This window comes from Panicum virgatum, chromosome 6N, assembly GCF_016808335.1.
Source record: "Panicum virgatum strain AP13 chromosome 6N, P.virgatum_v5, whole genome shotgun sequence".
Taxonomy (NCBI): domain Eukaryota; kingdom Viridiplantae; phylum Streptophyta; class Magnoliopsida; order Poales; family Poaceae; genus Panicum; species Panicum virgatum.
In genome coordinates, this window is record NC_053150.1 from 12,693,164 (window position 1) to 12,708,543 (window position 15,380).

Below are 15,380 nucleotides of genomic sequence, written 5' to 3' on the forward strand. Positions count from 1 at the left end.
CAGCTTACTGGTTTCGACTACCTCCTACTTCCAGCATGTGGTTAGTACTGTTCAAACTTGGTCAGCACGGCCAGCAACGGTACGGTCCTCAATCGACACGGGCGGAGACTCAATTTTCCTTTATTCCATAATCAGGTTCCACTTTTCCTCCGCCCGGTCTCCATATCATTTTTACAGCACTATTTCTCACTTCTCTTATAGAAGTAGCAACCCTATATCTCGCGGGTGACAGGAAATCACTCGTCTTCTACCGGGTTTACTTAGCATAGCAGTGCTAGCGATAAACTGAACTAGTAAAGACACTGGGTATCCAAGATTATGCATCTATGGTTCCAATCAACTCTTTGAACGTAAATGCACAATACTTTAAGTAAAACATGGAGTACTTAAAATAAGGGATATGCTCCGGGGCTTGCCTTGCAGGTCAGCGGGGTTAATGCTTTCTTCTAGAGCTGGCTCAACGGCTTCTCCTGGCTGCTGGTCTCCTGCGGGAAGCTCCTGGACCGGCTCAGCAACCAGCTCGTACGCTACTTCGGGTTCAACGTCTATAGAAAAGAATGATGCTATGCATGAGACTTATGCAAATATGCAGTGTGATGCAATGCAATGCAATACTCATAAAAGGATGCACGGATAAACTAATGACCAGCCACCTCAACTATGATTTAACTGGACGGTGATATACTGAGATGGGGTTCGATTCCAAGTTTTATTTTAGCCTGAAGTGTCTCCACCAAGAAGACTGGAGGACACCTTGAACAATTCAGGTTCAGTTCTAAGGTTAAAAAGGATGTGTCCTAGGGTTTATCTACTAGCAAACAAGTGCAAGCAAAACCATCTAGCAACATTGACTAAACTAACCATTTCATGGTTCTATCAGATAGAGCATGAAATTAGGAAGCTGAAGAAATTGGTTTTGCCATTTTAGGATTTTTCTAGAATTATCTATGAATTTTGGAAGATCAACATGCAGAAAAATAGCAGTGAACCGGTGCAACCGGTTCACCACACCGGTATAACCGGTCCGGCATCACGAGCGGCGCTCGACCCCCCCCCCCCTGAACAGAGCACGCGCGCACGGCCTGCCGGCGGTAGCGTTCCCGCTGGCGAGGCTCAGGGTGGCGGCAAAGGAAGGGCGGGGAGGGTCCAGCAGGGTTAGGCGGCCTCCATGCGCGCAGCCGTGGCGCAAGAGCTCGGCCCAGAGCGTGGGGCGACGAGCGAGCGGCGGCAAGCGGCGGCGCACGGCGGCGAACCGTTGTTGGCGCTCCATAAGTACCCAATTTATCCCTTGTTTATCCTTGATAATGGTATGAATTTAATATCAAAATAACTAACTGTCCTAACCCCGGCCTAATTATTGGTCATTTTCACATTTGCACATATATTTTGGAGGAACTTCGTTTTTGCAGGTTTTTGGCCTATTTTGGAGCATGAAATGACAAGGCCCGTGATCGAGCGCTAACACGAAGAAAGACGAAGGCCAAAGCCCAAAGGAAGGACCAAAGCCCATGTTGATTCAATGTACATTCATGCACATCCATCCTCCAAGAGAGCCCAAAGGACCAAGCCCACGAAGATGAGATCAAGATACTTCGGGATTAAGCAAAGCAAATGAAGATTTAAGGAAGGATTCGCTATCCTATCCGTTCCTCGAAGATATCTCCAAGATAACGACGTCCAAAGGGGTGCAATCGTGAAGGACATAAACTCTAGAAGATGCGAGGAGTCTATACGCGAAAGATGAGACCGAGGCGGGCCCGAAAGAGGGTAGGCCGGCCGGCCTAGGCCCATGAGCCGGCCGGCCTAGCCTGTTTCCGAGGTGGTTCGGCCTCCCCTTCGACCGGTGGCTTCCTCGGCTCAGAAATAGCTTGCACCTTATTCAACTCGCGGCATCCATCCACCCAAAACTCGACGAAAACCTAGGGCTAAGACCGGAGGGAGACGACGGCCGCCGTAAGTCTTCGAAGTTGTCTAGGAGATGGCTTAGGCCACCCCTAGCCTCCATGGCCTCCCTGCGTGGTTGTGCCATGGCGGAGTTCATGAGCTAGTTGGATTCATCGATGGTGTGCACACGGCGGTGATGATCCAAACACATCTATTATGTGAGTAATGATAATCATGTCTTCCGAATCTATTAGCGATCATGTCTCTCCTTTTTGATTTCGTTCTTGCCTTGGGTGTGCTTATTCCTAGATCTATTCTCGAGATAGTTTGCATGGAGTGTTCCTGTAGCTATGGTGGCTAGAAGTTCATACCGGATCTACCCAAGGGGGTTCGACACGTCTAGCGTGCTTCGGGGTGCTTTTGTCCAAAGGGAGCATCGTGACAGGGCGTGGCCTGAGTAGGGGGGTTCCCGAGGGGTTGGATTGGAGGTTTTGATTTAAGGATGCTATTGATTGAGATGCATGATTTATTTGCTCGTTACCTTGAACTACAACTAGATGACGATAGGTCTAGTCATGTCTTTGGTTTTGCTATGGTTACGCCTATGTTCATGGATGAGATCAACATTTACACAACACTCATATCTATTAAAAGTTTACTCTATATGTGCAATTCATGCTTCATGTTAGGATAGATCCGTTAGATTAGATGGAAAACCTTAGGTAGTTCTTTGTTGATCCACGGATTGATAAACCTTGGGGGAGTACTCTAAGGGAAAAGCTACCACGATCTGTGCGCTTACGGTACATAAATTGGGGCGCTAAGGAGTGTCAACAACCGTGTTCCCAGTGAGGATGGCGCATGAACCCGAGGAAAAAGAGGTCGGGAACGTGGATTAGGGCACGAAGAAACTCACTGCTACCTTTAATCGGCACGAGGAAGGGCGGAGGATGGACGTCGACGAGAGGGGGGCGGAGCTCGGGTTAGGGTTAATGGCGGTCGGCGATGGCGGGCTCGATTCCGGCCGGGGAATGGCGAAATCGGGCTCGGGAAGTAGTTGTGGAGGTGCAGGGTGAGGGGTATCAGGGTTTTGGAGGGTCGGGGTGCGGGGAATCGAGAAGGGCAGCGAGGTTTGGCCGGCACGAACGCCGGCGGCGGCGTTGCTCGGGCTCGGCTCGGCACGAGCTCGAGAACGAAGGAGAAGAAGGAGGGGAAAACGGAGTTGGGTGCCGGGAGGAGATAAGCTCGAGCCCGCGCGAGTTCAAGCGCGATGGCTGACGCGTGGAGGAGCTCGCCGCCGGCCACAGTCGCCGGTATGGGCGGCGCACAGCACAGTGACCACGGTCAACGATTTTGAACAGATTTTGACCATCCAAATCTCCAAATTTCATATTGGCACTTGAAATTTGGCCAAAATAGAAGTTGTAGAGGACGAGATGATCTACAACTTTGGTTTTGGGTGAAAGTTGATTCGGAGCTTGGATTAAGGAGAAAAATGTGCTCTAACTCGGTTGAATGTAATACATTGTGCACTTGATTAGCACTAATGACCTTGATTAACCCTAATTAGCGACTAAACCCATGATTAGCACCAGAAATTAATCCTAGGGTGTTACATCCACCGCGTCGACTCAGGCGCTCTGGCTCGCTCGACTGTTTGGTGATCTCCTCGGCAGAGACACTAGAGCAGTAGAGGTCAGGGTGGACCGCAAGTCCGCTCTAGCGCTGGTCAAGAATCTCGTGTTCCATGAGAGGAGCAAGCACATCCGGATGAGGTATCACTTCATCCGACTCTGCTTGGAGGATAGGAGCATCTGGGCAAGCTACATCAACACCAAGGATCAGCTTGTGGATCTACTCACCAAACCCCTTGAGAGGATAAAATTCCTTGAGCTCTGTTCCAGGATCGGGATGGTCCAATCTTCACCCTTGACGACATACAAGACTTGGGGGGGAGAATGATGGATAAGTCTTGTCTGTGCTAGATGGATAAGGCAGAGGGTCCTTGCAAGGACCATAGCATCTATTCCTGTAGCATATTTTCAGTTTGCTAGGACAGCTGCCGTCAGTAGGACAACAGCAGTTAGCATCTACTTTGTTAGGTCAGTAGGAGCATTCCTTGAGCAGTTAGCATCAATTTGATCCTGCAGATATTGACAGAATGATCACTAGATTGTGCCCCAGGCCTCAAAAGCTGGTGTTGGAAGCAAACTCAACTGACTTGGACAAAACCTTGCAAACTGTCTCCATTAATCATGATATATCTCAAGATGACTGCTTCCCACAGTACCGAGCACGAGCAGTGGCTACAGGTTCACTTGCCAACCAGGGCATCACTACTACTTCGCCACCATTGCTGACTGCCACCCCCTTGCCCAATGCAAATCCACCTTCTGTTGTCTCAAGTTTGTCTCCACCTCAAACTATCTAGATATTTCTCCAACAGTGTTTTGTTTTTGAGGAAAATGTAGCCTGCTGTTTGATTCAGTTTTGCTTGTGCAGGACCACCAGTTCAGCAACCACAACCTCGTTACCAATTACCAGGCACTTCCCATTCCCAGGTATGCCCCTCCACTTTTTCACATCAAGTATTCATCACTGTCCTACCAAATCCAGTGGTATCTTCTACGTGGAAATGCCTCATCAAGCACAGCAATTAAATGAAGCTTGGGAGAAGAGGTTTCATTCCTTGGAGCAAAGGTTGCACGGCATGGTGACACCGGAAGCTCCTCAGGTGCACACATGAGATCCAAATTGATTTCTTGTTTTCCCCTAGAAAAATGATGCCTTATCCAAACAACGATTGAGATTTTCATACTATCATGTTCATCCGCAGCATAATCCAGGGCCTTTGTCCGCTGAACCAGTGGCTGAGGATGGGACGTCACACCAGGTAAATGGAACATTGGTTCTTTGCTCAGCTGCATTTGTCGGTAGTGCAGATTTTCTAGATAGAAAGGCCACTGGTACAGTACCCATGTGCGAAAGAAGAGTTCTGCTAGAAATGTGGAACCAAGGTTCTGCACATCAGCTTCCTTTTCTTTGTTACACTATGATTATTTGCACTCACCAGATCGATCTAGCCTGAGATAAATGCTGAATATAGTGTTGGCGAAATCGAATCTTCTTTCTTGGATCCTTGCTGATGCATCAGGAATTCGTGCATCTTTTGCAATTGGTGAAACCGTAACACTGATGTAATCCACACGCCTTGCTTTACAGGACGCCTCAGGCTCTTCGCAGCATGAAGGAGCGTACCAATCCACAACAGACGAGGATAGCGACGATGATGATGAAGATTATGTTGGTGACTAGGAACAATTGGTGACTAGAAAACCTAGAGACAATCACCAGAAGACAGCAGTGTAGGACTCGCCGGCTCTCTCTGCAGCTTGATGAGGCAGAACTTGATAAAATCACACCTTGTGTCACTGTTGTGGTACATTGGAGGTAGAAGAAGACAGAGGCAAGGTAGATGGAGGCGTGCTCGCCCTCCTTGCGGAGGCTCTGAACAACCTGATTAAGTGGCTAGATCAATCCTTGCTTAAACCTAAACAGTCTATACTCTCCTCTTTATAAAGCAGAGGCCATTCAACAAACTCCTACTAAGTGGATCTACCTATCGATTGACGAACCGACTGACTAACAAACTGAACCTCTAAACCTCTCTTAGCCACTAGGATTCGGTGCTGACGGCTGTTGCTTCCATTTCTTGCGGTAGTATTGGATGCCCGTGAAAGCATCCACAACATTTCCACCCTCCTTGGAAAACAGCTTGTCTTCAAGTTGAAAATCTGGATATGTCTCCTTGAACTCCTCGAGCTGCTCCCAAGTAGTGTTGGTTGGGGTGCAGCCCACCCAGCTAACACAAATCTCCCAATGGCCCCGAACCACTCGAGCCATCTTGATAGTAGCTGGCATGGGCACCACTCAACCATGGACAATGGGAGGCAGGGGCACCATGGCCAATTGCGCGTCGCCGATGAACTTCTTGAGGAAGAGCACGTGAAAGATATTGTGGATCTTGGTGAGTGGTGGCAGCTGAAGACGATAGGCCACAGGGACCGACGTGTTCCAGGACTTGATACGGTCCATAGAAGCGAGGGGCTAGCTTGGCGGTAGAGGAGTACGTGATGTCGGCGGCTGTTCGGTGGTGGAGACGAAGCCATGCCCAATCACCTGGCGCGAAAGATGATGTCCCGGTGTGCCGAGTCGTAGTGCTGCTTCATGTGATACTGGGCGTGGAGGACCCGCTCGCGGATCTATGCCAGGAAGACATTGTGCTCTGTGAGTTGCTTGTCCAACGCTGTGACACGTGTGACGCATGGATGGTACGATGCCATGGTTGGAGGGGGCCGGTTGTAGACGACCTCGAACGGTGTGCCTCACAGCGTCGTCTGGTAGGACAAGTTGTAGCGGAACTCCATCCATGGCAGCCACCGAAGCCAGCTCCTAGGACGATCTCCCACCAGGCAATGTAGGTATACCCCAAGATCTGGTTGGTCACCTCAAACTAGCCATCAGTCTTGGATGGAACGCGGAACTGAGGTGCAGCTTGACGCCGGCCAACTAGAAGAGCTCCGTCCAGAAGGTGCTAGTGAAGATGGTGTCATGGTGGCTGACGATGGAACAGGGGATGCCGTGAAACCACACGATCTGGTAAAAAAAAACGCCCGTGCCACCGATGTCGCCGAGTATGGGTGCTCAAGCGCGATGAAATGCGCGTACTTGGAGAGGCGGTCGACGAACGTGAGTATGACGGACTTGCCGCCTACCCTGGGAAACCCCTCGACGAATTCCATTGCAGTGTCCTGCCACACCGCCGATGGAACAGACAGAGGTTGGAGCAAACCCGCTGGGTGAAGGTGTTCAGACTTGTTCCGTTGGCATGTCATGCCAAGAGAACGAAGTTGCAGACCACCCTGTTGGCGTGGGGGTTGTAAAATGAGGCGCGTAAATGATGGAGGGTCTTCTAGACACCCTCATGCCCCGCGCCATGGGCTATCGCCATGATCTGTGGCCAGAGCGCAGATGTGGCCGGGACGAAGATGCGGCCATTGTGCAGGATGAAGCCGTCCACCAATGACCAGGCCGCACCCGCCTCGCCCCGCTCGATCTCCTGGAGCTTGGTGATGGCATCTTTGAGTGTGGCCGACTCCCGGCGGAGGTCAGTGAACAGGTCCAGCTCCGGCATGGAGATGGCGCGCACCACGACATCCTCCTTGTCCTCGTCGCGGCGTGACAGCGCGTCAGCAACCGCGTTCTGCTTGCTCGGTTGAACTCCACCTTGGTCGAGCAAGTACTTGAGGGCGAAGTGGTCGGTGCGGATGGTGAAGGAGCACGCCCAGAGGTAGGGGCGCCAATGGTGGACCGTCTTGACCAGTCCTATGAGCTCCCGCTCATACACCGCAAGCTTGGTGTGATGGGGTGCCACCGCTCGGCTGAAGAACGCGACCGGTCCGCCGCCGTGGTGCAGAACCACGCCGAACCCGTAGCTGAAAGCGTCGCAATCGCGATGAAGTCCGTGGTGAAGTCCGGCAGTTGGAGGGTGGGGCCGTAGGTGAGGGCTGCCTTGAGCTTGGTGAAGTCTTCAGTGGCTTGAGGAGACTAGACAAACGCCTCCTTCTTGAGTAGCGCCGTCAATGGTGCGTCAATGGCACCATAGTTGCTGATGAAGCAGCGGTAGTAGCATGTGAGTCCGAGAAACCCACGGAGCACTTTGACGGAGCATGGCTGTGGCCATGACTGCACGACCTCAATCTTGGACGGGTCCATGGCCACTCCCGCCGCAGATATGATTTGGCCGAGGTAGGCCACACTTCGTTCGGCGAAGGAGCACTTGCTGCGCTTCAAGACCACATTTTTGTTTGGTGTTTATTTTTGGGTTGCCTCATTGCTGCATTGGAGCTGAAGTTTCTCGGAGTTCTGTTAGTTTGTAAGGTTGAGGTTTGGACCTCACTCCAATTGAGAAATTATCTCAACTGAGGTACTGTATATGTGAAGAGCTACCATAGGTCGAGGATGCAACTGCCTATACAAATTTGTGGGCTACATCATCTAGAGACATTGGTTATAGATGGACAGTTGTCCCATCTTCCACATGATATTGTTCATTTGCCTGCTTTGTCATATTTGAAGGTTTCTGTGAGCATAGCTTGTCCTGATGGAATCAGCTAGATGGAATCTCTTCATGCTATGGATTGCTTTGATCCAAGCAAGCAGTCAGTCGATAATTTTATTAGAGTATATTTGGGATACCTCTATAGGATGAAATCTCTTCCCCGACTACTTCCTCTACTCCGGCAAGCAGGCTGCATCGACATCTTTTGCCCCGTCGTTCTTCTGCACTTGCGATTGCTGTGGAGGCCTTCTCTGTTGTTCCCACAGGCAATGGCGTGTCTGGTTGCGCCCTCTACCTTGCACGTCCGGTATTGGTAACATTGGTGTGTGCTTTCATCCTCGACGTGTTCTCGGGTCTGGCAAATCCGGTGCATGTGTCGCCACGCGCGGCCTTGACCTCATCCTCGACATCGATCTTCCTCCTCGACAACTGCCTTAACACGTCACTGTCTCCGTCTACGACACTTTCTCTTATGTGCCACCACCTCTGGCGCGCACCATGGTGCGCCCGCGGCTTCACGTGCGACTCCCTCATCTTCGGCAACCTCGACAGCAACGTCGCCACGGCTACCCTATGTACGACATCCTCAACCATGACTACAAGCTCTCGTCTCGGCTTCCTCGACATCGCCACAAAGAGCTGTCATCCGCATGAGGCTTCACCGGGTTTTCTCCACTCACATCACTCGTACTACCCCTACGTTATGTCTGCAGGGAATGTCAGTTCCTATCTTCAGCTTCATTTGTAGTCTCACCATCTGTAGATCCTGCTATGACTGTGGGGGAAGATTAGAGTATATTTGGGATATCTCTATAATAGGTAGGTTAAAATTGTATCGGGACTCTACACTATGAAGAGGCTTGCCCTCCAAGTCATGTAGCCCAATATATACCGGTTTAGACCTCAATGCAACATAATCCATGGATTATACCCAGTCTTACAAATTTAATGGCTCTCGAGGAGTTGCTGAATCTAAGGAAGTTGTACATCTGTATAACTGATCACAACTTCCCCACAATGGAAACACACCGGGGTGGTCTGCTTTATTCTGTCGAGAAGTTACTAATCACAATCCGAAGCATTTAACTGTTTTCGCGTTAGACCACACGCTGACAGGCTACCAAGCTATCACACACTGATACAGTAGCTGAAGTCGAAGCCGATGCCGTCGAAGCGGAGCGAAACGGGCTCATACTGCATAATCCACTCTTTATTCCGTCTTTATTCGCACGGTCCTCTCTAATGCCCTCGCTACTTAATCATTTGTTCACTGTTTCCTGAGAGTGATTGGGCTCGATCGACAAGTCTGGCCATATGTTGGGTCAAGGGGGTGTAGCAATGAAAACGTAAAAAAATTCTATTGTTGATACAAATGTAACAGCAGAACGTAACAAGAAGAGTGACACGTGACACCCCCCAACACACACACACACACACGAATTCCTCTAATTCTCAAATCCACTGATTGATGATTTAGTGTTAATGCTGAATGTAAAGGCTGTTTGGGTCTCTCATTTTGAAGGAATTGAAATATACTTAATAATCTAGGTTATTTGGCTTAGATTCGACACCCTATCACTTTTCAAAATTTAGATATAAGCTCTATCCTAAATTCATAGAATGCCTAATTGAAATTGATTCCAGACACTATTAAAACATCAAGCTATGTTTCTATTCCGTAATTTATAGCATACTTTTTAATTTACTCCTCTATAGTAGAAATATAGCACATAAATATCTCGCTTATATGGCCAATAATATTATACGAATATATTCTATATATAATTATATTAGTTTACTAAATTAATATTTAAATTATAATTATTAGAATGAAATTCAATTCCAAGCATTTTCTCCGATCGCCGAAACGCCAGAACCCCAGTAAAAACCCAGTCTTTGCCCCCACCCCCCACAAACGCCCCCTGGCGGAAACCCTCCTCTCCCTCCCCCACGCCGACGGCCGAAACCCTCGGCCCCACCTCCGCGATGGCCGGCCGCGGCGCCTCCCCCGCCCCGGCGGCCGCCGTCCAGGTGCGCTGCGCCGGCTGCCGCGGCGTCCTCGCCGTGGCACCTGGCATGACCGAGTTCATCTGCCCCAAGTGCCGCATGGCGCAGCGCCTCCCGCCGGAGCTCATGCCGCCCTCCCCGCCCAAGGCCTCCCCGACCCCGCCGCCCTCGGGCCCGACCCCGCCGCCTCCCCATTCGCTGCCGCCGCCTCCGCCGGTGCCGGCGCCCCCTCCGCCACCTCCGGGCAGCCGCTCCGCTCCCCGGGCGCAGGGCGTGGACCCCACCAAGATCCAGCTCCCCTGCGCGCGCTGCAAGGCCGTCCTCAACGTGCCCCACGGCCTTGCCCGCTTCCGGTGCCCGCAGTGTGGCGTCGACCTCGCCGTCGACATGTCCAAGCTCCGCCATTTCCTCGCCTCCGCCAGCCCGGGCTTCATCCCGCCCCCGATGCCACCACCGCCGCCGGTGCTGATGCCGCACATGCCCTTCCTGCCCATGATACCGCCGCACCTCCAGGTACCCATGGTGCCAATGTTTCCGCCTGCTGGGCCACCTGAGGAGATCAATGAGGTGAGTGGCTCTGCCTGTTCATCGTTATTGGTATGCTGTCAGTTAGGCTACTGTATCACTAGTCGCACTTGCTGTGATATCTGGTATGATTAAGGTCAAAATTGTGGTGTCTGTTGACTTGATTTTAGGTCAACTAGCTTCTTGTTTTTTAGCTGTGCTGCATGTCATATGAGAAATCTGTCACATGCATGTCTGGATGCTGATGCCCTTATTCTGGTAATGCTTGGAGCTTCAGATTTCCAAAATCCTCGCGAGCCTAACAGATAGTTGCCCTGAGGAACACATCTTCAGGGCTTGTGAGCACTGCAAGTCTCCACAAGTTTAAACTTGCACACGAGAAGACCTGCATTTCTTTTGTTTTTCCTGTTGTCTGTGGGTGCAACAATTAAATATGATTGCCTGTTATTTGGTTTGTCATGTTTTTGTGGGGCTGGTTGGTTTGGTCCCTTTGTGACCCTGACTTCTCTGTAAGACTAGAAACTGAACTTCTGGTTGCTCAAGAAACCAGAGCATTTATCTGTCATTGGTTGTAAAGTGCTGTCATGTGATCTCACAGTATCGTGTGAAGCTCATCCACTTCTTCTAGAGTCTTAAGAGGGATACCAAGGGCAACTGTTTGGATGCAGAGTACTTTTGGGGTCCAAGAAAAATACTATGGTTTTGCAAAATTCTTTGGTTTTGAAAACCTATGAGGTGTTGGGAATCAACAAACCTTAGAGTTTTGGAAACCATGACATTGTTAAAAACTGTATTTTTTTTGGAGGTTTACAAACTTCACTCATGACCTCTTTTTTCTAAACCATGGTTTAGCACACTGTTGGTTTCTAAAGACTAAAACTACAGTTTCTTCTTACCATTTTCCCCCCTAAAACTGCATCATCCAAACAGGTCTAATTTAAATCTTAATAATTTTGAAATAGCTTATTTTGTGGAAGCACCTTGTGGAAAATTAATTAATTTTTTTTGTCTGTCTTAAGTCATCTGGAACTTTGACTAGCAGTTTGAATTGATACAGTAGTCATGTGTACTAAGCATACAGATTGGTGTAGTTATCTTATGCATGCGCTAACTATGAAGTTTGCCCTTTGCTCCCACTTTTTCTTATCTGTATTCAATCAAGCTTAGTTGCTGAATGATGCATGGAAGTACTGAAGCGTTAAACAGTGCATATCATCCTATCAACGGTCGTCATATCTACCAATGGCTTCTTGATATGGTTCTGGGCTTCTGGCTTTATAACTGTATAAGAATTGAATTGATTTCATGCAGCTTGCAGTTGATGTTGAGCGTGACGAAGATGAAGGTGGTACTTTTGGGGAAACTTTCATTGATTACGTAAGGGTTTATGTTTTAATAAATTTGATGAGAAAAAGGAGAGCAATTTTGGACTTCCTAGATCCTTTTCTGTTTCACTTTTATTGTTGCATTGAGAAATTTACATATGCATATTCTATTTCCAGAGGCCTTCCAAGTTCTCTCTTGGTCTTCCTCATCCTGACCCCATAGTAGAAACATCATCCTTATCAGCGGTTCAACCTCCTGAACCTACTCACAAGTTGACTATCATGGAAGAATTGGATAAAATCAATGCATTATCTTGCTTACAAATCGAAACATTAGTGTATGCTAGTCAGGTCAGTTACCTTTTCATTATCTGACATTCCTTTTATACATACATTGCATCTCATGTCAGTCTTGTATGGCAGAGGCATCTTCATCATCTCCCGACTGGTGCCAGAGCAGGTTTCTTCATTGGTGATGGAGCTGGCGTTGGTAAAGGCCGTACCATTGCTGGATTGATCTGGGAAAATTGGCAACAGGGAAGGCATAAGGCTTTGTAAGAACTTCTGCAAGAAAAGAAATTCCGTAACCACCTATCCAATTTTTTGCTTGTACTTGCATTATATGTTCCTTCTTTGTTTTTTTAACGATGGATAAATTATTCAGATGGATATCAATTGGTTCGGACCTGAAATATGATGCTCGTAGAGATCTGGATGATGTTGGTGCAAAGTGTGTGGAAGGTGCAGACCTACAAATACACCAGTTTCTTTGAGTTATGAGCAAAATGGAATTACAACTCACATTAAGTGAGGCCATCTTATGCAAATAAATGGAATTGGGAGGCAGGATGCATCTGCACTTTGTCATTGTTGAAAACTTCTATGAAAGCATATAGTGACATGTAATGCCACTTATGTAGAACATTATAAGAGGTGGATATATGAAAGAAAAGTATTATAACAAATATAAGTATCAACTGATAGTCAACAGTATGGAAGCATTCTTATTTTCCATTTTTCGAATGTCTTCATGTCAGTCTCCATGAGAAAAAAAAGACTAGAAAAAATTGTTAAACACTTAATAGAATTCATTGATTAAATGGCCTGTCTTAATTCTAACAATTGAGTTGAAATGAAGAACATTAAACCTTTACCAGGCATATATGTCATTTGTCTATTTCATGTCTTTTTCTGATATTTACGATTGACATCATATACTTGTTCTGCAGTGCATGCTTTAAATAAGCTTCCATATTCTATGATAGACTCTGAGGCCATTGGGATCAAAGATGGAGTTGTTTTTGTAACTTATAGCAGCTTGATAGCATCCTCTGAAAAAGGCCTTTCCCGTTTGCAGCAGTTGGTACAGTGGTGTGGATCTGAGTTTGATGGTCTTCTGGTGTTTGATGAGGTACATAAGGCACAACCAACAAAAGGGAAATAACTGATTGAATGAATTCAGCATCTTCTAGAAAACATCACTTTATTTATTCAAACATAATGTGCATTAAGTTGAAGTGCTGAAACAATCTCTCCTGCAGTGCCACAAAGCCAAAAATCTGATTCCTGAGGCAGGGAGCCAGCCCACCCGCACTGGTAAAGCTGTTCTTGAGATTCAGGTGCATGCACATTCCTGTTTGGTGATGTTTCCTTGTGCTGTTTGCCCTTATGATCAGCATGAAACATGTTCTGCTGCTGTGGCCTTCCTGTCCAATTTCTTGAATGTGAGCTGTATGGATTTTAAAAACAAACATTTTATGTATAAATTATTGTCTGCTAAAATATATGTTTGAAACCATAAATTCAAATTGTACTGCCATCGAAATATGTCCGAGAATTTGTGATTGAGCTGGCAGCGCAGCATGGTAACTCTGGTATTACCATGCATTTTGTTACTTTGAACAGTATGTGTGGTCTTATCAGTGGGGCTTTTTTTGTTGTAGTAAAGATCCTTTACTTTCTAGGGGTGGCCGTATTAGTGTCAGGTTGTCAGAGTACTTAGTATTTTATTGTTAGTTTACTTTTCTGATGATATATTGATAATACTGATGGCACCTAACATCACAGGAAATGTTACCTCAAGCCCGGGTTATTTATTGCTCAGCAACTGGTGCATCTGAGCCTCGAAATTTAGGTTACATGATTCGGCTTGGTCTCTGGGGAGATGGAACATCATTTGAGAATTTTCACCAATTTCTAGGTTTGTGTTAATTCTTCTATTCCTTTTCTTTTGTTTTCTTTGTGCATACTTTCTCCCTTTCATATTTCTTATCTGAACTCACAAACAAATGATCATTGAGCTATTCATTCTAACATCATTTACTATTTGATGATGCTGAGCTTTTCTATCAAATTCCTTCCAAACCCGTAAATGGAAATTAACTGGTGCTTTATCTGCATTTTCTTTACTCGAATGTGTTGGAGTATATTGAGCCCATGTATAGAGGCCCATCTAGAGGCCCATGTGTAGGATCTATATATCCCACCATTCTAGGGTTTGGAGTAATACAAGCTATTATTCTCTCCCATCCTCTCTCTTACATGGTATCAGTTAGGGTTTCCTGGGTGCGGCTACTGTAGCCGCCGCCGCCGCCGGCGCCATGGCCGGCCGGCAGCCGGCGCCGCCGCCCCCTTTCTCCTCCTTCCCTCCCCTCTCCTCTGCTCCCGGCGCCATCTCCTCCTCTGTTCCGTGCGCCTGGCCGCCGGCTTCTTGGCCCGCCGCCCCCTGGGCCCCCGCCGCTGTCGCCCTCACGGAGCTCGACGCGCCGCCCCACCCACAGACGGATGCCGGACGCGCCTCCCTGGGCGCGGATCCGCCCGGCCTGGTGGCGGGGGGCGCGAACGGGGCGAGCGCTGCAGCCGCAGCCGCCCTGGGCGCGGGCGGCGCGGGCGCTGACGCCGCCGCCGCTGCGGCCCTGGTAGCTGGCGCGGGCGCCGCCGCCGCCGCCGCAGCTGCCGCCATGGCCGCGGGTGCGGGTGCGGGGGGCGCCGCCGCCGCCGCCCAGGGTTCTGGACCCCGGCCCGCCCCGACCGTTCCCACCAAGCTCCTGCCCTCTTCCTCTGCTCCTCGCGCCGCCGAGGTTGCCATCGCCGCGCCCTTGGTCGCCGCCGCGCCCGTGAACGCCGACCGCTCCTCTGCCCTACGCCTCTGGACTCCGCCCTGCGCGTATGAGGGCGCGGAGGGGGCTGTTCCCAGGCTGTTGGAGGATGGGCCAGGGGGCAGCGGCACGTTGGGTCCCGGCCCAGGAAGAGGTGGCCCATCTTCCACACCTCCCCATGGGCCGCCACTACCTCCTGTGGCCGTCGTGGGTGCCGCAGACATCGCACGCGCCGCGACTGCCGTCGCCGTGTTGCCTGCCGCCGCCGCCCGGGCTGCCCAGGCCACGCCACCGGCCCGTTCGAGCGCTGATGCAGCCTCCCCCACCGCCCCTACAGCGACTGGCGTGGGGGCCGTCGGGGCCATGGGACTGCTGCAGCAGCCGCTCGCCGCCGCCAGGGCCGCGGCCGCCGCCTAGGCC

General features: G+C 49.4%; 2 protein-coding genes across 5 annotated transcripts in view; both read left to right on the forward strand.

Moving 5' to 3' along the window:
* Nucleotides 1–4,025: 4,025 nt before the first annotated feature.
* On the forward strand, nucleotides 4,026–5,439 carry LOC120679119. Its single transcript, XM_039960635.1, has 4 exons — nucleotides 4,026–4,289; nucleotides 4,387–4,618; nucleotides 4,721–4,777; nucleotides 5,107–5,439. Exons 2-4 carry the CDS (start codon nucleotides 4,448–4,450, stop codon nucleotides 5,197–5,199), a joined length of 321 nt encoding a protein of 106 aa, XP_039816569.1. The 5' UTR covers nucleotides 4,026–4,289; nucleotides 4,387–4,447; the 3' UTR covers nucleotides 5,200–5,439.
* Nucleotides 5,440–9,956: 4,517 nt separating this feature from the next.
* The window catches only part of LOC120679121 (protein FORGETTER 1-like), a 41,628-nt gene continuing 36,204 nt past the window's right edge, over nucleotides 9,957–15,380 (forward strand). For 2 of the 4 annotated variants that reach the window (XM_039960639.1, XM_039960637.1), the window contains exons 1-8: nucleotides 9,957–10,579; nucleotides 11,849–11,914; nucleotides 12,040–12,213; nucleotides 12,286–12,416; nucleotides 12,527–12,603; nucleotides 13,092–13,273; nucleotides 13,404–13,481; nucleotides 13,930–14,062. In XM_039960639.1, the coding sequence (XP_039816573.1) occupies nucleotides 9,992–10,579; nucleotides 11,849–11,914; nucleotides 12,040–12,213; nucleotides 12,286–12,416; nucleotides 12,527–12,603; nucleotides 13,092–13,273; nucleotides 13,404–13,481; nucleotides 13,930–14,062 (1,429 nt within the window). In that variant the 5' untranslated portion in view covers nucleotides 9,957–9,991. The remainder of the gene's footprint in view (nucleotides 10,580–11,848; nucleotides 11,915–12,039; nucleotides 12,214–12,285; nucleotides 12,417–12,526; nucleotides 12,604–13,091; nucleotides 13,274–13,403; nucleotides 13,482–13,929; nucleotides 14,063–15,380) is intronic. The other 2 variants (XM_039960638.1, XM_039960636.1) reach the window with 2 other exon arrangements.

Bases quoted from the DNA above. Each gene is read 5' to 3' on its own strand.
- LOC120679119 (XM_039960635.1), top strand. From the start codon at position 4,448: ATGCCCCTCCACTTTTTCACATCAAGTATTCATCACTGTCCTACCAAA. The intron at 4,619-4,720 runs GTGCACACATGA...GTTCATCCGCAG, and splicing joins TGACACCGGAAGCTCCTCAG to CATAATCCAGGGCCTTTGTC. The intron at 4,778-5,106 runs GTAAATGGAACA...CTTGCTTTACAG, and splicing joins AGGATGGGACGTCACACCAG to GACGCCTCAGGCTCTTCGCA.